Source organism: Miscanthus floridulus, chromosome 3, assembly GCF_019320115.1.
Source record: "Miscanthus floridulus cultivar M001 chromosome 3, ASM1932011v1, whole genome shotgun sequence".
Taxonomy (NCBI): domain Eukaryota; kingdom Viridiplantae; phylum Streptophyta; class Magnoliopsida; order Poales; family Poaceae; genus Miscanthus; species Miscanthus floridulus.
The window spans coordinates 28,214,732-28,238,344 of record NC_089582.1 but is presented as its reverse complement, the minus strand read 5'-3'; the positions used below and the strand labels follow the sequence as shown (position 1 = coordinate 28,238,344).

At 44.6% G+C, this 23,613-nt stretch overlaps 1 protein-coding gene across 1 annotated transcript; it reads right to left on the bottom strand.

Moving 5' to 3' along the window:
- Positions 1–7,415: 7,415 nt before the first annotated feature.
- On the bottom strand, positions 7,416–23,366 carry LOC136543392 (two-component response regulator ORR33-like). The gene is made up of 6 exons (XM_066535852.1): positions 23,078–23,366; positions 11,910–12,068; positions 11,431–11,820; positions 11,173–11,267; positions 7,980–8,036; positions 7,416–7,856 (listed from the first exon to the last, which is right to left on the bottom strand). The coding sequence occupies exons 1-6, from the start codon at positions 23,364–23,366 to the stop codon at positions 7,416–7,418; spliced, it is 1,431 nt and encodes a 476-aa protein (XP_066391949.1).
- Positions 23,367–23,613: the final 247 nt, after the last annotated feature.

The following is a 23,613-nucleotide window of genomic DNA, read 5'->3' as shown; positions in this document are numbered from 1 at the left end:
TGCAAACTTTGCACAGTTTCAGGTTCGTCAGGACGAGTTCCAGCGCCAGCAGTAGCTCCTCCAGCAGCAGCAGCAGCAGATGCATCAGCAGCAGTTACTTATGCAGCAGTAGCTCATGGGATTCATGTAGCATGTAGTGACAGCTCTTGGGGCCCTACAGCCACAGTTTTTGCCCCAGCTTGCTCAGCCTGCCACCACTACAACGACTCCAACAGTACAACCCAGTGGGCTTCAGAGTCAGGGACAGCCTCCAGCTTAGTTTGCTTCACCTCCAGTACAGCTATCCTAGTGGTTAGCCTCACCAGTGGTAGCCCCATAGTTCACTCCACTTCAGACGGGCTTCACACCGGACCAGTTAGCCTTGCTATTTGTGCCTGACACGTCAGTCTCTAGGAGTCTTGGAGCATCTTTCAGTGAGTTGATCGGGATGCCTACACCGCCACATATGCATACCACCGGTCCTTCTACTACAGCTCCCATCACCGTGACGACATAGAGGCTTCCTAGCTCAGTCGCATCATCAGATCCTACAGATGTACCAGCAGCACCATAGGCAGCACCTGCCCTAGCCCAGACCCAGACCGCTTCAGAGACACTTCCAGCCACAGAGGGTCAGTCTGTATAGAGCTCAGGGTCAGATGATGATGGAGCCTAGTTCTAGCTTGCCCCTCGTACCTCAGCGCCCGGCTCGTCTGCTGTAGCCCCGTCGGCCGACCCTTAGGTTTTGGTGTTTGATGCCAAAGGGGGAGAGGGTTCGAGTATGTAGACTCAGGGGGAGCGACATTTAAGGGGGAGCTAGTTATCTATTATTAGTCTATTATATACATTTGGAGTTTTATTTGTGTGATACACTATTACTATTATGCATAAGTATTTGTGTGTTACTTTCATGCATATTATTATATCTATGTGATAGTGATATCTACGTGATTGTGATATATGACATGTGTGCTCTCTACTTTACATTATTTATATGTCATATCACTTGTGTTATGGTCATTTGCCTTTGCTTCCGCGTTTATACTCCGATGCAAATGAGCTTTGTTACTCGTACTCATGCTTAATTCATATCCTTTGAGTACATTGTGTTGGCTTGGGTCATATAAGCTTGACTAACACTTTTGTTTTTATCGACAAAAGCTTATATGAACCAAGCCCGTCAAAAACCTCACTCTTTCACATACTCGAGGTGGTATTGTCATCAATCACCAAAAAGGGGGAGATTGAAAGCATCTAGGCCCCTAGTTGGGTTTCGGTGATTAATGACAATACAAGATTACTATAACTAACGTGTGTTTTGCAGAGGCAATTAAGTTAGGTCATGGTAATGGAGATCAATTGGGCGATCATGGATGTTATGCCCCTACGATGGAAATCGTTTCGGTTTTCAAAGGATGGACGACAAGGTTAAGGATGACTAGTTCTAAGTGTCGATTGGAGTTGGAGTGACACTTAGAGTAGTTTAGGACTTTGTTTTTCCTTTGGCCATACTATTAAGGGGGGTATGGATGGGTAGCTTGACCTAGGTGAGTCTATTGAGTTAGGTGTGGTGCACACTTGATAAAACTAGCACTAGGTAGCTCCACAACAGCCCTATGATCCTATGGAGCAAACTTCATTCACATATGTTCGAGAGTTGGAAGTGAATGGAGGGTCAAATGCTGACCGGACGCTGGCTCCGGTGCGACCGGACGCTGGCCGCAGGGTCCGGTCAGTTCATTTGATCAAGCGACTGCATTCGGTGCGATCAGACGCTGGAGAGGTCAAGTGACCGGACGCTAAGAGGCAGCGTCCGGTAGACTCTAGTAAGGTTCCAGAGAAGGGAATCTGCGACCGAACGCATCCGGTCAGTACTGATCGGACTCTGGGGGTTCAGTGTCCGGTCGAGTACAGTAAGGTTCTAGCAAGGGTTTAATGCGACCGAACGCGTCCGGTCAGTGGTGACCGGACCCTGCCAGCGTCCGGTCAACACATAATCACTGGTCCGTGGGTTGAGCTGACCGGAGCGTCCGGTCACCCCGCAGAAGCTCATAACAGTTCATTTTTCAGGCTGCCTTATAAATAGAAGCTCCACTCGTGTGTGGAGTCACTTTTGCTCATTCCAACAGCTAAGAAACACGTTTATGAGTGCCAAGAAGAGCAAGGTCCTAGTGAGGTGATTAAGATTCATGAATCCAAGAGAGTAGCCTCATTAGTGAATCAAGAGTAGCAAAGTGTGCATCCACCGTTCTCATTAGGCTTCGAGTGGTCAAGTGAGAGTTCGTGCTTGTTACTCTTGGTGATCGCCATCACCTAGACGGCTTGGTGGTGATTGGGAGCTTGGTGATCACCCGACGGAGCTTGTGGGTGACCCAACTCAAGTTGTGAGCGGTTTTGGGTGATTCGCCGTGACGGAGTGTCGAAGAATCAACCCGTAGAGAGCACTTGATCCTTGCGCGGATCAAGGGGGAGCTACACCCTTACGAGGGTGCTCCAACGAGGACTAGTGGGGAGTGGTGACTCTCCGATACCTCGGCAAAACATCGCCGCGTTCCTCTCTCTATTTACTTTGAGCATTTACTTTGAGCATTTACTTTGAGCAATTCAATACTTGTCTTTACATTCATAGAATTGCCATGCTAGAGTAAGTTTGGAACATAGGTTGCAAGTCCGTTGTGCATTAGATTAATAGAAACACTTTTCTAGGCATAAGGGGTTAATTGGGCTAACCGTAGGATTTAATTATTGCAAGAAAATTTAGAATTAGCCCAATTCACCCCCCCTCTTGGGCATCTTGATCCTTTCAAAGGCGAAGGACACCAAGGCACGGGCGCATCTACTCCAGTGCCTACCCGATGACTTGCTGATGCAGGTCGCCACGAAGAAGACCGGGAAGGAGGTCTGGGACTCGCTCAAGGCGAGATTCGTGGGGGAGGAGCATGTCAAGGAGGCGAGATTGCAGACGTTGAAGAGCGAGTTTGATGGATTAAGGATGAAGGATGATGAATTGATTGACAGTTATGTAGGAAAACTGACGAGTATGTCAGTGAGATATGCTAACTTGGGTGGATCGCTGGATGATGCAGCGTTGGTGAAGAAGATGTTCGACACCGCGCCGGAGAAGTACATCCATGTGATCGCCGGGATCGAGAAGTTCTTTGACCTCAAGAAGATCGCCTTCGACGAAGCTGTCGGTCGGCTCAAGGCATTTGAGGAGAGGACCAAGCGAGGAGCAGAAGGTTCTCGGTCAGAGCCCGGCTAGGTGCTGCTGACACAAGCTGAGTGGGAGGCTCGGCAGAAGAAATCCACTGGAGAGGGATCTGGTGGTGGAAGGAGTCATGGCGGTGGCCGTGGATGGGGTCATGGCCACGGCGGTGGAAGCAGTGGGCGCGGCAGTCATTGCGATGGTGGCAAAGATGGCGCGGGGAAGCGTGACAAAAGCTACATCAAGTGTTTTAAGTGCCACACCTATGGACACTATGCCAACAGGTGTCCAGGAGGTGGTGAGAAGAAGAAAGAAGAGGAGGCACATCTTGTCAAGAAGGTGGAGTATGAGCCTACAGTTTTGCTTGCTGAAACGGAGGAACCGGGACAGCTCAAGCATCAGTTGTCGGAAAACAGTCAGGCTCAGGGAGTGTGTTGTCTGAATGACGGTGAACAATGTATGCAGGAGGAACTGTGTCTGAATGAGATTCATCTCGATTTAGAGTTGCTGTTTGCAGGTGCTGACAAGTCATGTGGTGATCTTTGGTACCTTGATAATGGTGCTAGCAACCATATGACAGGGGATCGTTAGAAATTTAGGAACATTGACACCACCATCGGTGGCAAGGTGCGTTTTGGTGATGGCTCAGCAGTTGAGATACATGGTAGAGGTTCCATTTTATTTCAAGGCAATGCTGGTGATCAATGGTTACTTAGTGATGTTTACTTCATTCCTAAACTCAAAAGTAATCTCATTAGTTTGGGTCAGTTAACTAAAATTGGCTATAGAATAGAGATGGATGAGAATTTGATAGAAGTAACAGAGAAGAGTACCATGAGAACCATAATGAGAGTGCAGATGTCTGGGAATAGGCTGTACAAAATTGAACTAAAGACTATGGAACCAGTGTCCTTTCTAGCTAAAGTAGATGATCAATCTTGGCTTTGGCATGGTAGATTGGGCCATGTAAACTTTGAGTCCATTAAGATGTTGGTTGAAAAAGAGATGGCAGGGGGTTTACCTTTGATCAAGCATCCAGATCAAGTTTGCCATTCTTGTCTAGCTGCAAAACAGACTAGAACATCATTTCCAAAATGCTCAAGATGGAGATCAGATGAACCATTAGAACTGATTCATGTTGATTTGTGTGGTCCTTTTACTCCTAAAACTGTTGGTGATAATAAGTATTTCATGCTGTTAGTAGATGATTGTACTAGATGGATGTCAGTCTCAATTCTGAAATCTAAGGATCAAGCCTGTTCTGCATTTGTCAAGTTTAAGGCAGAAGCAGAAAACTCTTTGGGTTACAAAATTAAAATGGTGAGATCTGATAGAGGTGGTGAGTTTTTAGCAACACCTTTTAGGGATGTTTGTGAAGCTGCTGGAATCAAAAGGCAATTCACAGCACCCTACTCACCACAGCAGAATGGTGTGGTTGAGAGAAGAAACAGGACTATCATGGAGATGGCTAGGTCTATACTGAAGGGCATGAGTGTACCAGGGTGTTTTTGGGGAGAAGCTGTAAGGCACTCTGTGCATTAACTTAACAGGTTGCCAACAAAGGTTATGGGGTATAGAACACCATTTGAGGGATGGTGTGGGAGGAAACCACAACTTGGGCATATGAGAGTGTTTGGGTGCAGAGCTAATGTGAGGCCAGTAGTGCCTCATCTGAAGAAATTGGATGACAGGAGTGTTGGCATGGTTTATTTTGGTGTGGAGGAGGGCAGTAAAGCACATAGACTGTATAATCCTCAAACCAAGAAAATAGTAGTCAGCAGGGATGTCATCTTTGAAGAAGCAGTAGCTTGGAATTGGAATTCAGAGTTTGGTGAAAACTCAGAATTTATTGTTGAAGAAAATGATGAAAACATGTTTCAACCATGGACTAGGGGACAGTTTGGTGGTGGTCATGTTGATGGAGATAATCACAGTGATCATCATTCAGGGGGAGCTAATGATGGTCACCAGTTTGATGCACCTAGTGGAAACAACTTTGATGGTGCAACTGAAAATTCAAGTGGAGTGGGAGAGAACTCACATTCAGGTTCTGTTCACAGTCAGGCAACAGGAGCAACAGCATCAGAAAGTGTAGAGACAGGAGATGTACCTACTGAGATGGATGTTGATGGCACTGTGGATATTGATGATGGACCTGTGAGATTCAGAAACTTGAATGAAGTATATCAGGATTTAGTGGAAGTAGAACTGAACTATGACAGTGAAGTAGAAACACTGATGGCAGTCATGGAGGAACCAACTTGCTACCAGGAGGCAGCTGGTGATGGGAACTGGATAGAGGCCATGGAGAGTGAGATTCAGTCCATCAATAAGAACAAAACATGGGAGTTGGTGAAATTACCAGCTGGTCACAAACCTATAGGCTTGAAATGGGTGTTTAAATTGAAAAGAAATGCAGAAGGAGAGGTGGTGAAGTACAAAGCCAGACTTGTTGCTAAGGGCTATGTTCAGAAGAAGGGAATAGACTATGAAGAAGTCTTTGCACCTGTTGCAAGGCTAGAAACAGTCAGACTGATATTGGCTATGGCAGCAAACAAAGGGTGGGAAGTACATCACCTTGATGTGAAAACTGCATTCTTGAATGGTGAGCTCATAGAAGATGTGTATGTAACGCAACCTGAAGGTTTTGTGAAGGAGGGGCAAGAGCAGATGGTGTTTAAGCTGAGAAAAGCTTTATATGGTTTGAAACAAGCTCCTAGAGCTTGGAATGTAAAGTTGGATAGCAGCTTGAAGAAGCTTGGGTTCCAGAAGTGTGTGACAGAGCCAGCAGTGTATACTAGAGGGAAGGGACTATCCAAAGTAATTCTTGGTGTGTATGTAGATGACCTTATTGTAACTGGTGGTGATCCAAGAGAGATTGGAGTCTTTAAACAGCAGATGACTTCTGAGTTTGAGATGAGTGACTTGGGGATGCTGTCATTCTATCTTGGAATAGAGGTTGAGCAGAGAAAAGACTACATCACCATAAAACAGACAGGTTATGCCAAGAAAGTGCTTGATCAGTTTGGAATGGCTGATTGTAATGCAGCAAAGTTCCCTATAGATCCTGGTGCAAAGCTGGATGCAGATAAGCAAGGGGAGAGGACAGATGCAACTAGATACAGGAGAATCATTGGATGCCTGAGATATCTGTTGCACTCTAGGCCTGACCTATCTTTTTCTGTTGGTGTGGCAAGTAGGTTTATGGAAAAACCTACTGTCAAGCATTTCAATGCAGTGAAGCAAATCCTGAGGTACTTGAAGGGGACACTGAATTTTGGTTTGGTGTACACTCAGGAGATGAAGCAGGAGGTGTTGGTGGGTTACACTGACAGTGACAGTGGAGGAGAAGTACAGGTGGCATGGCTTTCTATCTCAATGATGCATTGATCACCTGGAATTCCCACAAGGAGAAGACAGTAGCACTGTCATCCTGTGAAGCTGAATTCATGGCAGCAACTGCAGCTGCCAAGCAAGCTTTGTGGCTTAGAAATCTGTTGGGAGAAATCACAGTAACAGAACCAAGGGCAGTGACTTTGTTTGTGGATAACAACTCAGCCATTGCATTGATGAAGAACCCTGTGTTTCATGGCCGCAGCAAACACATAGATGTTAAGTTTCACTTCATCAGAGAATGTGTAGAGCGTGGTCAAATCAATGTGAAGAAGGTGAACACTCTTGATCAGAAAGCAGATGCACTGACAAAGCCTATGTCTGCAATCAAGCTATCTGTGATGAGACACTTGCTCGGTGTCAGAGAAATTGAGGATCAGTAGACTTAAGGGGGAGATTGTTGGTGTAAGCCTGCTGATGGACGATGTGGAGCAGCGTGGAGGCAACCGTGATGCAGCAAGGTGTTTGAATTTGATTTCAGCCTGGAGCAGGAACGGTTGACACGGCAAGGTGGTGACCGCGCCCACGGAGTCAGTTTCAGCAAGAGCGTGTGTTTGGGGTGAGTTTGTATCCCGTGTTTAAAGTTTGTAAGGGTGTTATCGTCATTATTAGCTTGTGATATAAATAGTTGGTAGTAAGAGGAGCGAGTTAGCACCTCTGTTGAGTTGTAACTCGTGTTGTACTCGAACTTGTGTTGAGTGAAAAGGGGCACTGTCATCCCTGTTGACAGTTGCTAGTTTAGGGTGCGTTCATGTGTGTTCTTGCTCGTTTGCATGCGCGATCTTGATTTAGGCATAGCCACCGTGTAAATTTGTGTGTGATTGATTGATCCTGGCCATCACCAGACACTCATCATGCCACCACCTTCCCCGCCGACAAGCGAGGTTGTCCCTGCAACATCGGCGCCGACAGACCCGGCGCCAGATGCGCCACCCTGCAGTTGGTCATCTTGATCGGCGTCGTTGCCCATGTCAGCTTCAATCTCTTCAAGAAGCGCTTCAAGAGGGAACGGTGTGTCGTCCTCAAACTGATGATCACAAGGGAACATTCCCGCCATGAGGCAAGCGTTCCCATCCACCACCACGCCAGCTAGGCCTTGCGACCCCATGAGCGATCCAAAGATGCCGTCGTCGTCGTCCTGTGCTCCGGGTGATAGTAGCTGATCACCGTTTGGCGGTGCTGCTGCATCGAGATCCATGAACGGTTTAGCATTGCTGTCAGATGCTCCGCCGCTTCCTGCCATTGTCAGCTCATCCACATTGGAGTCCATGCCAAGTACCTGACGAGATCATGGGGTGCGATGAGTGATCCAACGGTGTCATAGTTGATGAAGTTGTTCATGTACTGCGATGCCAATGCCATTGCTGCCTCGTTTGATGCTTCGCCTGCTTCACCAACGTACGTGATGCTGCTGAGGCTCCACGGGTGGATAATCGGGGCTAGCATTTGCAGACATTGCCTACAAAAATTGAAATGAACTAAAGCTACAATTTTAATATAAAACATATACAATAACTGTCGTCTGAAAGGAAAAACTAAAATTGTGACGTCGACGGTGGCGAAGCTCCGGTCGGTCTCGGGGAAGAACGTGTTGCGCCGGGCGATTCCGGCCAACACAAGAGACGCGAGCGTGATGCTCGCTCCACTTTAGCCTCTACCGCACTGTGGTCGGGATTGTGCCGTGCGCCGTCGTGCCCACGCCGCCATGACCGGCGTGGAGCTCACTCCGGTGCGCCTGCTGCTGTTTTGAGGGTCGGGGTATGTTCACAGGGTTGTGTAGGTCATGTGGGTGCGGTCTGCCTCGCCGGAGCATCACCGTCGGCGCGTTTTGGCCGACCGGTGATGGCAGCGCCGCCGTATCCCTGTTCTGTGCCACTGATGAGCGGGGCCTGGCTGTCAGTGAGAGAGAGAACAGTGAGGTTTTGATAGTTTCTGAATTATGAATAGTGCAGCAACTTTGGAAATTTCTAGGAAAATAATCATAGCTCCAAAAATTCTGAGAATTTGTGTGTAGCTTCTGTACATGTTCTAGTATGATTTGAAATTATGAAACTTGAAATTTGAATAAATTTTTAATGTTCCAAAATTCATTCAATTAATTGATAAATGCTATTTCCATGATTTTTGTAGGCCACTGTATAATTCCAAAAATTATGAAATTTGTTTTGGTACACTAATTTGTCATGAGGAAGCTTACATAAAATTTTGAGGTCATTTGGAACAAGTTTATTTTTGGGCTTATTTCCAAATTAATTCAAAAATAAATAAAAGCAAACCCTAAGTGTTAGATTAGTGTTTGATCTTGTTTTGGTCATGTTTTGTGACCAATAGGGTTTCAAGATCAATTTGGTCAAGTCACTTGTATGGTCCTTGATGGTAGAATTGCAAGTTGGTTTTGTTGGCTTGCAACTGTACCGTGTAGGAAAATTGTATTCAAGGTGTTTTTACATTTTATGCACCATGAAAGCATCATGTTTACATTATCATCATGTTGAAGCATATGTTATCATTTCGTGTAGAATCCGAGAGTGAACCGATCCTAGTTGAGCAAGTTGTGGAAGGATCCCCGGTTGTCACGGGATTCGATAATTGTGGTACTGATCCGGAACCCGAGGTCGTCAACGAAGGCAAGCCCCGGTTTATGCATTAAACCATTACCTTGTTTACTTTAAAAAGTTTATCACCTATGTTACCTATTGCATTAAGTTGATTATTTCAAATGTCACCTACTTGATGCATTGCCTACCTTGTTAATTGTTTATCATCCTTGAAGATGATTTCATTTACAAAGGCGTAGAATGCTTAGTATGCTTTATGGTAGGCTTTTAAAGTAAAAGTTTCAATACAATCAAAGATGGCATACTGGCCAAAGAAAGAAAGAAGATAGAATGAACTAGAGACTAGTCGGGTAACTTATCTTGAATGTTGGGTAATGTTGCCGACTATGTCGCTTAAAGGCCACTCATTGTGGATCTTCTGAACGAGACACTTTGTAGTACTGGTCACATACTCCGGTAAGCTTACTTCGGCTAATCCGATACTAAGACGAATGCCCACGCACTGGGAGTGGAGAGATGGCGGGAGTAGCGTGTACCCTCGTGGCTAGAATGTGGCCGGATTTGAGGTGTGCTGTACTCTCAGGTGGCGTGGAGACGGCTTAGTATAGGAGGATCCGATAGCGAGGTTGATATATGCAAGATTAAGTTCTACATATGTCGTGTGATAAGGAATCCCCAGCTGGGATTTGAATCAATTCGAATTGCCGGTGCTCCGCGGATATGGAGACTCGATTCATTACAGAAGCAATGCAGGACTGGTGAATTACTAAAACATGAGAAAAAGGAATGGAATGAGAAGGATTGGAATATGGGATATGAACTCTTAGTCTGAGATAATGAACTAAAAGGACTTAGGGGTAAAATCTTGAAAATAGGATCAAGAATAGTAAGCTTTTGGCAAAGAACTTTTGAATCTTGCTACATCCTTACCTTGCCCCAACACCTGCATCTCTAAAGTCCTTCACCCCCTTTTTCGTCGGGTCAGTCTTGTTGAGTACTTTTGTACTCAGGGTTTGTTAACCCTTGTTGCAGGTGAGTCGCATGCGCAGGCTTGTTTTGGTCCCTGCTGCATGACAGTGTTTGAAGTCGATGACGATGAGGAATGATGAATGGCCTTTGGACAAGGCACTAGTTTGTGTGAAATAAATAATGTTAATGTAATATTATCCAGCTACTATGGTTGTATGACACTTATGGTATTGTAAGTTTGAAACAACTAGTTTGTAATATTAAAACTTAAGTCTTCCGCTTTATAATCTCTGGTATGTATATTGAAAAACTGTTGAAATCTGCAATGACTGTGATTGGGATCCTGTTCGAAAAAGATTCGTGGATGATTCGGGTTTCCCGAGGACACCCGACAGACCTGTTAAGTTGTTGGGAACTCGTGTACACTATCCGAGGTCTGTCAAGACAACGATAGGTACACGTGGGCCCGATTTCTTAGGAGGTTCTGCCACAGCTGGTTCAAGCATCTGAATTTTAGCAAGTCCCATTAATTAGAGAAAATGTTTGCAAAGCCGGTGAATGTTCTTTTTGCGCTGCTAGAAAATTGGGTTTTTTAATTATCTAACTAGAACTATACAAGTATCCAAAGCACAACTTTGACCAATCGATTTCTGGAAAACATATTGGACCACATGAAACTATATAATGTTATGGACATATTTAGATTTGCGAGGAAAGTTTATACATACTGATTTCATTTGAGAAGTGACTTAAGCATGCACATGTACAAGAGTTGGTTCTTGGCATTAGTTTGGCTGCATTTACCTAAACTGATGTTCTTTTATTTAGTATTTCAAATAGCTTTGCATGCAAAAGTTCAGTAAGTGAACCAAAGGGTACACTGAATTAACTGTAGTAAGACAAAGCTGAAAAAAAGTGTCTAGTAAATTGCCATTTTTTAGCAGTAACTGTCACAACGATACTCTAATTCCAGTTCGAGAATGTACCATACTGCATGTAATAATAACTTTCAAAGTGTACGTTGCAGTGCTGTAAATATAGGCTGGCAAATTTGGAATAAATTGGCACCTGCTGCTGGCTAGGCATGTTGTCCTTTTCCTGCCTTGCTGCTGTCACGTTCAGGTGCTCCTGCCTCTTGGCTACTGCTGGTGCTGGGTCGCCTCCTGCCCGAGAATGGAAGAAATTAGTTGAAGCAAAAATAAATGCATGCATGCGTGCATGCATGTAGCAACCTAATAATAATAACTAGACCACAGAATATCTTCTTATTTATCACAAAATTAATTATCTGTTGTGTCAGGTGGTCAGGAGAGATCTAACAACAACCTGCGACGTCGGCGGCGGCGGTGGCCGAGGAGGAGGAGGAGGCACCGGGGTCGCTGCCGCCGCCGCCGCCCTTCCTCTTCCGATTTCTCGTGGTGCTCTTTACGACCTTGAAATGGATGTGCCCTTCTTCTTCGTCCTCGCCTTCTTCGTCAACATCGTTGGTAGAGCTAGAGCCGGGCAAAGCTGAAGCTGCCCCGACGGCGGCAGCGGCGGCCCTTTTCGCCTGGGACTCCAGGACGCACTTGCGCCACGCGATGACCTTGGGGAGGGTGGATCCTAGTTCTTTGCCGTCGTCAAATGGCTTCTTGATGATGTAGGTCGCCTCCTGCAGCGTGCGGAGCAGCTGGTCTGCCTCATCGCCGGCGGCCTTGTGATCCGGCGCGAGGTTTGCTTGCAACCACCAAGCCAAACCATCAGATCAAATGATATAAACCGCATGCATGAACCGATGCATTGCAATGGAGTAGGTATGTACTCACAGTAGACGACGGGGATGCGGAGATCGGACTCAACGATGCCGCGGAAGTCGAAGCCACACTTGGCGGCCTTGGCGGCGTGGACGAGGACGACGTCGATGTCTCTGAACCTGTCATCTGAGAGGCCCTTGAGGGCATAGGGGAGGCTGGGGCATGTGACCACTGCAATGCAAGGGCAAGGAGAGGCAAGTGATCAGTGAGTGACATGGTAAAAGATGCATACACTTTGCCCTTGTGAAATTAAAAGTCAGTGGTAACTGGTAAGCAATTTCGCATACACTCAAAGCATATGTTAGCTGTACAAAGAAAATATCATCAAAACATTTGAGATGTTGTTTTGAAGTTCTTGTTCAAACAAATAATGTAGTGGTGCAAACGGATTCTGATTCTGTACGCTCGATATTAAAACCACAGTTTGGTTTTGATCTTTGATTTCCTTCTCCCACGTGAATGGAATGGAACGAATCATTTTGAAGAGCAAGATGGGTGCCGACTGCCGCAGGTGTGCATGCCCTGCAGGCTTTGTTGCATGGCGACAAAAAAAAACATGCATGGTAATGTGTGCATGCAGAGAGCTAGGCCAGAATGCACCGGAAATAAGGAATTTCAAATCTCCGTTTAACACAGTTTATCTTACAGGTCTTATGAACCTCGTGTTAGTCGATGGCTAGAAGATTATGTGTAATAGCTATGATTTTTTTGTAACTTTTTTTTGTTTCGTAATGCTTGTTGTAAACACTCTCTTACATCAATAAAAGCACAGTAGGGGCTTGCACCCTTCTGTTTTCCTAAAAAAACACAGTTTATCTAACAGCTTCCCAAGTTGTTTGAAGGTTTTGATATTCTTGTGAAGCTCTTTAAAACATGCTCTCACAAGGGATTGGTGTGAGATGAAGCTGAAAATAGCTGTTTCTTCCGGCTTCAACTCAATCTGATGAGCCCCATGTATGGGCATGAGATCATATTTTAAGAAACTTCACATGTAAAGCTAATTTGCCAACACTCCACCAAAGTAGCTTCAACTCCACAGGCAGAGCTGCTCTTGGAGTTTAAACACATGCACAAAAAAAGTTGCTTCACTAGTGAAGCGGAGCTGTGCCAAACAGAGCTTAATCAGATCTCGGTACATCTACACAAGTAGTAGTGTGTGTGAATCTAGTAAAAGAACCTCAAACTCAAACAATGACATGGAGTGTCGTGCACTACTACAAAAATCATTTTCGCAGCAAGGTTTTCACCGCTGATTTGGCCAGAACTAGTGGTGAAAATGCTTCACCATCGATTTGAAAATATACAACACATAGTGAGCCGTAAAACCGGTGGAAAATTGTTTCACCGCCAGATCGCTGGATGATCTGGCGGTGAAAACCGAGATTGCCGGAATGTATATGTACCTTCGAAGTTGAAGATGGGTAGTACCATCTTGACCGATTTGAGGAACTTGTTGTCATCATCAACGATCAACGCTCGAATGCCGTTCAGGAACATGGCACACATATCACGATCCATTTGACACAATTCAAGGATATTTGATTGGTCAGTAATGACCGATGAGAAGAGGAAAGGCTATATTTATAGGCTAGGGAGAACGTCACCCCTCACTCTCTCATTTAGCAGAGGCGAGATTGCAAGTCTATGCTGCAGACTCTCTCATATAAATGAGTAAACAATGATCCCAGACATCCCTCACTCTATCTCGAATGTCTAATGCACTTCTAGATATCTAGACATAACACCACTGAAAAACTGGACTTTGCCGAGTGCCTGAGACTTTGCCGAGTGCTTTTTATCGGGGCACTCGGCAAAGCAATATTTTGCCGAGTGCCGCACTCGGCAAAATAGAGCACTCGGCAAAGGTGGCTTTGCCGAGTGCCAGGCACTCGGTAAAGCCTGGCTCTCGGCAAAACTGGGCTTTGCCGAGTGCCGCGGCACTCGGCAAAGATCCCACTCGGCAAAAGGTGGCCGGCCCGTGACGGCGGCCACCTGCCGTCAGATTTTGCCGAGTGCCTAACGGCTGGCACTCGACAAATTTTTTTTATTTTTAAAAACTTATTTTGCCGAGTACCAGCCCCAGGCACTCGGCAATTTTTTTTAAACATATTTTGCCGAGTGCCAGCCCATGGCACTCGGCAATTTTTTTTTATTTTTAAAAAAATATTTTGCTGAGTGCCAGAGATAGACACTCGGCAAAATTTTTTTTTAAAACTTATTTTGCCGAGAGCAAGACCCAGGCACTCGGCAATTTTTTTTATTTTTTAAAAATATATTTTGCCGAGTGTAAGCCTTGGGCACTCGACAATTTTTTTTTAATTTTTTAAAACTTATTTTACCGAGTGCCGACGCCAGGCACTCGGCAAATTTTTTTTTATTTTTGAAAATCATATTTGGCCGAGTGCCTCCTGGGCCGGCACTCGGCAAAGCCCACTTTGCCAAGTGCCCCCCCATGGCACTCGGCAATATATTTTTTTTTTATTTTGGGCCCAAATTTTTTTCTGGGGCCTTGTGACAGTATTTCAAACTCTATTTTAAAATTTGGGGCAATTTTGACTTTTTTGATATATTTCATTAGTTTATTTCGTTTCGTCGAATTTTTCGGGATATTTCAAATTTGAACTGCAGGTACATGGAATAATGGACTTTGGTCATCCAAAAATTGATACTCATGATATTTAGGGTATGTTTAGGCCGCATCCAGGAACTCATATGAAAATTCGAGCATCTCGTTCACGTAACATGTCGAGGTACTTGCCGGAAATATGATTTTAAATTATATAAAATGCAAACGAAGTCCGAAAATCACGAAACTTGTCGAGGCGTCGTGTTATCACATGTGGAGGCTGTGGTAAAAAAATGAGAAGGTTTTGAGCAAGTTGTGACGTCGGATGCCAAAAACCCAGACATCGAATGCCAAAAACCCAGACACCGACTCGCCACAGCCCCGCTAGCCTGACCTCACCGGCACCCTAGGTATAACCCCTCTATCCGTATCATGGTCTTAGGTCGCTGATCCCAGTTAGGCGTCTCCCGTCCGAAAGAGATACGGTCGGAGTTATGCAGGTCTTTGCATATCTGCGAGCGTTTCTATTTCGGATTGTCCACGTTTTTTGGACAGCACGCGGATGCGTTGATGGGTTAGTTTCCATGGTCCGCTCCGGTCCGAGACGGTGTTTTGGCATCACCCCCTGTTGTTCTCCGGATACACACTCTCCCTTGCAGGACGTGTATCGGGAGAACAGCGGGCCCGGTGAAATCCGGTGTCGTCTTCAACCCGGATGCCACTGCCCAGGCTTACTCTGACCCGAGCGTCCACACTAAGGTCAGAGACTACGCGGAGGCGGTTAGGGCGCTCCGTGGCTCAGATCATAATCTGAGCACTGAGCCCCTTGAGACAGAGGTGATCGTGAGGCTGGGGCAAGGCAGGAAGCACGGGCGGTTGTGGATTGCAGACGGCACCGACTCCTCGAGCTCTGCACCCTCTCTCTGACGTGAGGGCACGGAGCACGGCTAGAAGCCTTCCCATACGTGCACAGCCTACTCCAACACTGTCGCGGGTCGACGAACTTCAGGTAATTCCGGTTTCACTCGTCGTATATTGAACGTTACACACATTGATCAGATTTGCAATACTGAAACATGTGATTGAAACATTGCAGGCCAAGCTGGCAGAGACAAGAGAGACGCAAGCGCACCTGACCGTAGAGCTAGAGGCCACGAAGAAGCAGATGGCGGACATGTATCAGATCATGTAAACCATCGGGCAAGCATCGAGTGTCCAAGTGCAGTTGCCAGCTCCAGATCCGGTTCGACACTTCACTCCTGTGAGTATGAAAGTTTAATGCGTTCGTGCCGTTGGGATTGTCGGCCTTCGTGCCGTTGTGATTTTCGGCCTTCGTGCCGTTGGGATTGTTGGCCTTCGTGCCGTTGGGATTGTCGGCCTTCGTGTCGTTGTTTCTTGCAGGTTGGAAACCTCCCTGTGCAGGGGAGGTGCTGCCAAAATTTTCAATTTTGAGTCTAACACATGCAATCTCTTCTTTTTTGTGCAGCCTCTGTCGGCGGGTTCAAACAATCCCGCTACCGTGTCACCGGCGGCTGATCGCGTCAACCCTTCGCCACAGTCCGGTCCTTCACCGCAGTTCGGGGGCCACACCTGCAGTCTCCGTCGCCGCAGTAGGGATGTTGAACTTTGTGATGTTGAACTTGTAATAATAAACTTGTGATGTTGAACTTTGGTGCATTTGTGATGGATTTTCGATGGATTTATTAAATATGCGTGTGCTTGTGATATATAATGCATGTTGGTGATATAGTTGTGATGATTGATGTGTGTGTGTGTATATATATATATATTGTCTGTTAGAATGTAATTTTTTTTTTGCAATTCTCGGGGTCTTTGTCGAGTGCCATGGGCAAGGCACTCGGCAAAGATTTTTAAAAATATATATATATAATTTCTTTGCCGAGTGCCTTGCCGCGGCACTCGGCAAAGTATTTTTTTATAAAAAAATTCAGAAATTCTTTGCCGAGTGCCTAAACAGGGGCACTCCGCAAAGAAATTATTAAAAAAAAATTAAAAAAAACTTTGCCGAGTGCCTGGGCAGGGGCACTCGGCAAAGTAATTTTTTAAAAAAAATAAAAAAACTTTGCCGAGTGCCTGGGCAGGGGCACTCGGCAAAGTACTTTTTTAAAAAAATAAAAAAAACTTTGCCGGGTGCCTGTGCTGGGGCACTCGGCAAAGTAATTTTTAAAAAAAATAAAATTTTTTTGCCGAGTGCTGGGTCGGGCACTCGGCAAAATAACCGTTAACGGCCGGCGCCGCAACGGCCGAAAATATTTTACCGAGTGCCGCCCCAAGCACTCGGCAAATTTTTTTTTTACTTTGCCGAGTGCCCGGATAAAAAGCACTCGGCAAAGACCCTTTGCCGAAAATTTTTTTGCCGAGCGGACTTTGCCGAGTGCTACACTCGGCAAAGCCTTTGCCGAGTGCTACACTCGGCAAAGCCTTTGCCGAGTGCAAAGGGCTCTTTGCCGAGTGTAAAAACACTCGGCAAAGCCGCGGCCTCCCGTAGTGTAATATTCCATATATGAAGGTTGGCAACATTATTTCTAGGGAATCTACTTTCTTCGTTCTCGTTGACTAGTGATGTCTGCCACCTACCTTTTGTAATTTCACTGGTGTTCATGGAGCCACGCCCCTAGTGTTGCAAGCATAGCCATAACATTAATGACTAGTGTGACCAAGAGAGGGGCAAATGGTGTGGTGAGACTGCATCAAAGATACAGTTGCATGTGATTGGCGACTAAGAGCGCGGTGAGCTCCTTGATCAGCATTTTGGCAGCCATGCTAGTTAGGTTTTGGGATTCACTGTGACTGGCTTCAAGTGATTGCAAGTGATAGCATTGGGATCTCAATCTTCCACGAGTCCTTAATTCAACTCTAGTCTATATCTAGAAGTACAAAACTTATAGTTTTTTAATAAAGAAACTATGCAGAGGGGTACACATTAATCCCACCAAAGACAAGGGATATCGCCCATACGACCCGTTGGTACATAAGGGGTACCTCGATGCCTCAACCTTTCCCCAATCTGGCCATGAGTGCCCACGAACGGTTTGAGAGGTACCCGGGTAATGACATCTCATCTACCAGGCGTCACCTTTGCGTCGATCCACAGGTAGACCAGTCGCAGTTAGATACTTGGCTTGTCACCCCCATTCATGACAAGTGGTTTGTACAAGTATGTTCATGACTTACTACCACAGATACATGGTCCTTAACCGGTTAGCGAGCTATACCATCCAAGATCTTTACCCATCTTGCATTGCCATGGTCCAACCTCTCGCCGACCATTCATCATCATTATCATCCTCTTGGTCAAGTTTTAGATCATAGCCCTTTTATGTTGCTTTAGTGGACAAGCATGCCCTACAACGCGCGAGCGATGAGAAACCCATCATCATCTTGACTTCTACTGTCTAAACAAACTAAGCATGAGTTATTCAAACATTGAAAGTAAACAATCAACATTTGAGTGGTGCGCTATCATTCAAGGTATGGAAGCTCAACATAGGAATCATGGGTAGTCTAGTCATATAGTAACATAGCAATGCAATAAAAAGCCATAGCCTATTGATGCATTTAGCAAAGAGAGGGATGCATAGGGGCCTACCTTGTGATTGATCAATCAGGGGTTCGTTGACGACTTCTACCTCTTGGGTCTCCTCCAATTGAACTCCTTTGGAGCCCTCGTCACCTAATGAATGTATGATGCTTGATGAGTACAATGCATAAGAATAAATGACATGATATGATATGCATTGATGTTCTTTAGTTAGGGTTTAAGTATGTATAACATGTGTGTAGCATAGTACTAGTGCTCTGTCGACTGAATTGATAGATGCTCCGTCAATGCATCGGATGATCCATGGTGATGATCTGACAACGCATCTATGAAATTTTCTAAGTGTTGGTCCTCACGGATGATTCGTACTTACCACGGACGATCTGTGAGTTTGGGTTGGTAGAACCCGAAGCTAAATAGTTTGTGTTGTGAATATTTAATTATTTACAGATGCTTTGGCAATTTCACGGACGATCTGTGAGGTCTCGGACTTAGGCTCTAAATGACTAAGTCTGAAGTTGTGCTCGCGGATGATCCATCGTGTGTGGTGAATGATCCATGAACACGGGTCTGTAGGCTCTAAGTGTTTCAGGTTTGTAGGTGAACCAGTGGAACGTTTCGTCAAAATGGTGGAGGCTCCATGATGACAAGTCTGTAGCCCTCAAGTTTTCTAAGTGTGTAGCCGTTCTCACAGAATGTTCCGTCATTACCGGCGGATGATCCGTAGAGAACTGGCTGCTCTTGGGTTGGATAAATATTGGTGTGAATATTTAATCAGATGATCCACGGTGTTGGCAGAGAGTCTGTAGAATTAAGTATATAACTTCTAAGTTTTCTATGCTATGGATGTTTGCATGGAACATTGACCGAAGTCCCTAAAAACACTAAACAATTTCTGCTTAAGTGTTTGGCTGTATAATTGTTCCGGCAGAACATTCCGACGTGATGACGGACAATCCGTGGAACCATGTGCAGTGCAGAAATAAGCATCTCGAAATTGTGAGGATGTGTTCTTAGGACACTATGGAGCATATCTAGCTAGTCAAATGAATCTACATTGTGCGCATTCATCATCTATGTCATTGGTGGGTGTAGATCAATGTGAATCATGAAAATGTGTATGGAGTTCGATTAAAACTCACCAAGGGTTGCTAGGGATGGTTGTGATGCTCCTCAAGGTGATGGAGGAGCAGGATCCAACCGTTGGCTCCTTGGGCTCCTTCTTCTTGAAAACTCGTTCTCCTCCTAGCTCCAAATGGGTAGGGAGAGAGGGATCCTCACTCTTCTATCCCCAACCCTTGTGGTGTGAACAGCTTCTACTTGAGCTCCATGCCTCCTTGCTGGTGATGGCAGCCTCCGATCCCTCCTCCTTCCCTTCCCTTGGCTCCTTCTTGCTCCATGTGTGTGTGAGAGAGAGAGAGAGAGTAGAGAGGGAAAGTGATGAACTAGAGAGAGATTGAGAGTGTGAGAGTGAGTGGATGGTTTGCTGGTGCTTTGTTGTTGCTTCACTTCGAATAGGATAGGTGGCCTGACTTGTGGGGCCAAAGAAGCTCCACAAGTGACACCTCAAATCTGTGCATGGGATGATTTGACGGACGGTCCGTGCTTTCATCGGATCATCCATCAGTGCATGAAGTGTTCTAACAAATGTCAGTCTATGTTAATGTTCTAGTGGAATGTTCCATGGTGAGGACGGACCATCCACCAAAACATTCAGCGCCCAGTTTTATTCAGTTTCTTCACAACTTAATTTCCAAATTTGGATTTCAAATGCATATGATGCTCATGATGATGTTGATTATGAACAACATCATTGTTTCACGATTCCACGATTGAAGTAAATACTAGGGATTGAATGATTCCATGATTGAAGTAAATACTAGGGATCGAGTGACTAGACAGCTCAACGAGGGTGCTACTGTTGGTTATTTTTCTTTCCATTGTTTCTCTTGATTTTCGATTTTGCTTATTTATTATTGACTTCGCTTTTTCTTTCAGTAGATATTTTTGTTGAGAAAGGAAGGCATTGTTGATGTCGGTTAAATGAAAAAGGTCTTGCGAGAACCTCCTACAACCACTACTGGAATCGCGGGATTTGCCCAGTGCCGCAGGCACTAGGCAAAGGCCCAGAAACACTAGACAAACAGTTTGCCTAGTGTCACACTAGGCAAACAAGGGTCGGCAGAGGCGGACTAGACAAAGAGCACTTTGCCAAGTGTCAAACCTCGGACACTCGGCAAAGTGTTTGTCTAGTGTTAAGGACACCACTCGGCAAAAGTATTCCACTGACGGTGGAAATCGTAACGGACGTTTTGCCTAGTGTCGGAGGTCTGACACTCGGCAAAGTATGCAAGGTTTGCCTAGTGCCAGGCGTCCGACACTAGGCAAATATGTCAAGCTTTGCCTAGTGTCTGGCTGGCACACTAGGCAAACTTATTTATTTTTTTTCAATTTTGGTCTTCAAACTTTTTAAATTTTTATCATGGCACCAGCATGCGATATCTTGACTTGTCGACAAGTTTCATGAATTTCAGACTCCGTTTTCATTTAATAGAATTTGAAAACTATTTGCTCGCAAGTTCGTGGTCATGTCTCGACGTGAAGATGTGTGAAATTTTTTGTCTGTTTCTGGATACGGCCTCAACTAACACTTACTAACATGAATATCATTTTTGCATTCATGAATTGCCATTATTCGACACACTTACAGTTCAAATTTGCATTTGTCGAAAAAATTCAAAGAAATTAAATAAACTAAAGAAATATAGCAAAATTTCATAAAATTGTGCCAACTTTCAACATGTTGGTCAAGGTATAGTAGGAAAGCTACAGAAAAAAATTGGAAGCTAAAATCAAAAAAAGAAAAAATATTTTGCCTAGTGTCTCGCCTAGTGTCGTCCGGAGACACTAGGCAAAGTTCTAATTTTGCCGAGTGTTAACGGAAAACACTCGGCAAACTGGTAACGGCGGTTGCCCTCCGACAGCCTTTGCCGAGTGTGATGGTATGTCTAGTATTGACACTAGGCAAAATGGTCATTTACCGAGTGGATTTCTTTGCCTAGTGTCGACACTCGGCAAATCATTATTTTGCCTAGTGCCTTTATTTTGCCGAGTGCTCCAGGATCTAACACTCGACAAACAAGCTCTTTGCCTAGTGTCCGACGATTGACACTAGGCAAACCATTAAACAGTAGGCAAATCTCGGTTTTCCAGTAGTGAACTGCGGAGGCTCATGTGGATGCGCCGCCAGGAGTTGACGCCGAATGAAGCCTACCGGTGGTGTCTCGATTTTTTTTAGAGTGAAGGTGGGCCTCTTGATGCTTTTAATTTTTTTTGGCATTGGGCTGGACAAGCTTTAGGCGCTTCCAAAGAATTCTAAGCTGAGGCTATCCAAATGCAATAACGATGCCTTCGCCATTCCACATGTGGAGACGGAACTTGCTGGGAAATCAACCCTTGAGTTGGCTGATGTGTCAATAGGCTTAGCATACAAGGTAATTTTGGCTCTTTCGCTGTGTCTTCGTTTGTTGTTTTGCTGTTCTAAAGTAATAGGACACTATTAAACTACTAAATTCTATGCTTGTTTATAAATTGTGGAAAAGCTTGGACAACCAGAATAATTACAGAAAGCTTTATGCCTGAATGCTGGTGATGGACAGCTAGAAGAATTAGAGAAAAGTTTATTGGTGAATGCTGGTGCTGATAGTTCATCAAGAGATGAATAAGTGAACACATACTTAGTTCTGTTTTATGGCAAACATAGTTGTGAACTTGTACTCTTAGATGGTGTTTTTATTCTGGTGTGCTCATGTTTATTTTACCATTATTCTGGTCATTGTATAATTACTTTGGTTGAGATATATGTTTGAAGTTAATGAAGGTTTGAGTTCTTATATGTGATGATGAAATCTATAATCATGGTACAATTATTTTGCAACAACAATTTAGTATCTAGCTACAAAAGGAAAAAAAAAAGGCGCTGGCCAAAGTGCCCTCGCCGCAATAAATTACAATGCAACCACTATTTGTTGTTACAATATCCATTTTTGCCACAAACTTTTTTTTGAGCAAAGACCGTGGAGAAAAATTCCCCCGTCACCAAAAAAAACAGCTTAACAAAACAAGGAATAGGTATAAAAACGAAGAGTCACCCAGAGGGTGACCACACCACTAACTCACACAAAGAAAGGAAAAGAAAAGAAGAGAGAAAGAGAAAAAAGAAACCTAAAAACTAAAAGGGCTAACAAACTAGCAAAAAACCAACTAGAAGAGACTAAACAAGCTGAACAAATTACAGGCTGTTAAGCCAAGAGAGGATGGACGGATGAAGACAGGGCTTGATCCTATGAAGATGAAGAGTAACTTCGTGTTTGAAAGCAGCCTTCCAAGAGCTCAGACAAGGAGCTTTTCCTTCAAAGATGAAAGCATTTTGCTCCAACCAAATGCAGTTTGCCGCAACCATGAAGATTTCCATGAAAAAAAGGGTGAGAGGAAGCATCCTTTGCAATGATTAATCTCTGAAAGATGTTGACTGAATCTGTAAGGTAATCCCAAGAGCAAACCATCTACTAGTAGCAGCAGAACAATGAAAAAAGAGATGCTCAAGAGTTTCTTCCACATTGTCCTGACAAAGCACACAATTGTATCCTTCCTGTAAGAACTTTTTCCTTCTTCTCAAAATATTGCGAGTATTAAGTCGATCATTCAACAAAAGCCAAGTAAAAAACTTGATGCGTGGGACACATTTGGATTTCCAAATCCAGCGAATTGGCTGTGGCGCAACAAGACTTGCGAAATGATGATTGTAGTATCTGTTGGCCGAATAAAAATTCTTTCACCAAATGAAAGTCCAGTAATCATTTTCTTCTGATGAATCCAAAGTCAGAGATAAGACATCCTCTTCAAGGAGCTACAACTCTTCAAAGGCTTGCCGAGTCATTGGGATACGAAATAGCTCCACCAGATTGGGGGTGGATATGACTTTTTCCAGAGAGATAACCGATTCTTTTGCAAAACCATAAAGATTTGGATATTTCATGGACATCACATTACCCAGAAGAAGATCATCCCAGAATCTAATTGTATCTCCAATTCCAGGATTACAAATAGCAACACCTCTGTATTTGATATGCAATCGTAAAATGTCCTTCCACCAGAAGGACCCCTTTTCTCTCCTGAAGTGTGGAACACCATTGCTATAGTATTTGTTCCAAATAAGATTGACCCACTGAACATTTTTCTTATTGAAAAATTTATCAAGCTGCTTGAGCAAGAGAGCTTGATTTTGCAGAGTGGGATCAATTAACCCAAGGCCCCCTTTATCTTTAGGCATCATGACCATCTGCCAAGCTGCCAGGTTGTATCCTTTTTTCTTGAAATCACTTCCCCTCCATAAGCAATCTTTCCTATATTTATCAATGGCTTCAATGACAGTCACAGGAATCTTTAGAGAGCATAAGAAATATGTAGGGAGGGATGAGACTACTGAATTTATGAGTTGGAGCCTTCCTGCATATGAAAGGAACTGAGAGCTGGCCGAAATCCTTCTTTCTATTCTGCACAACAGAGGGGCATAATCCTTGACTTGA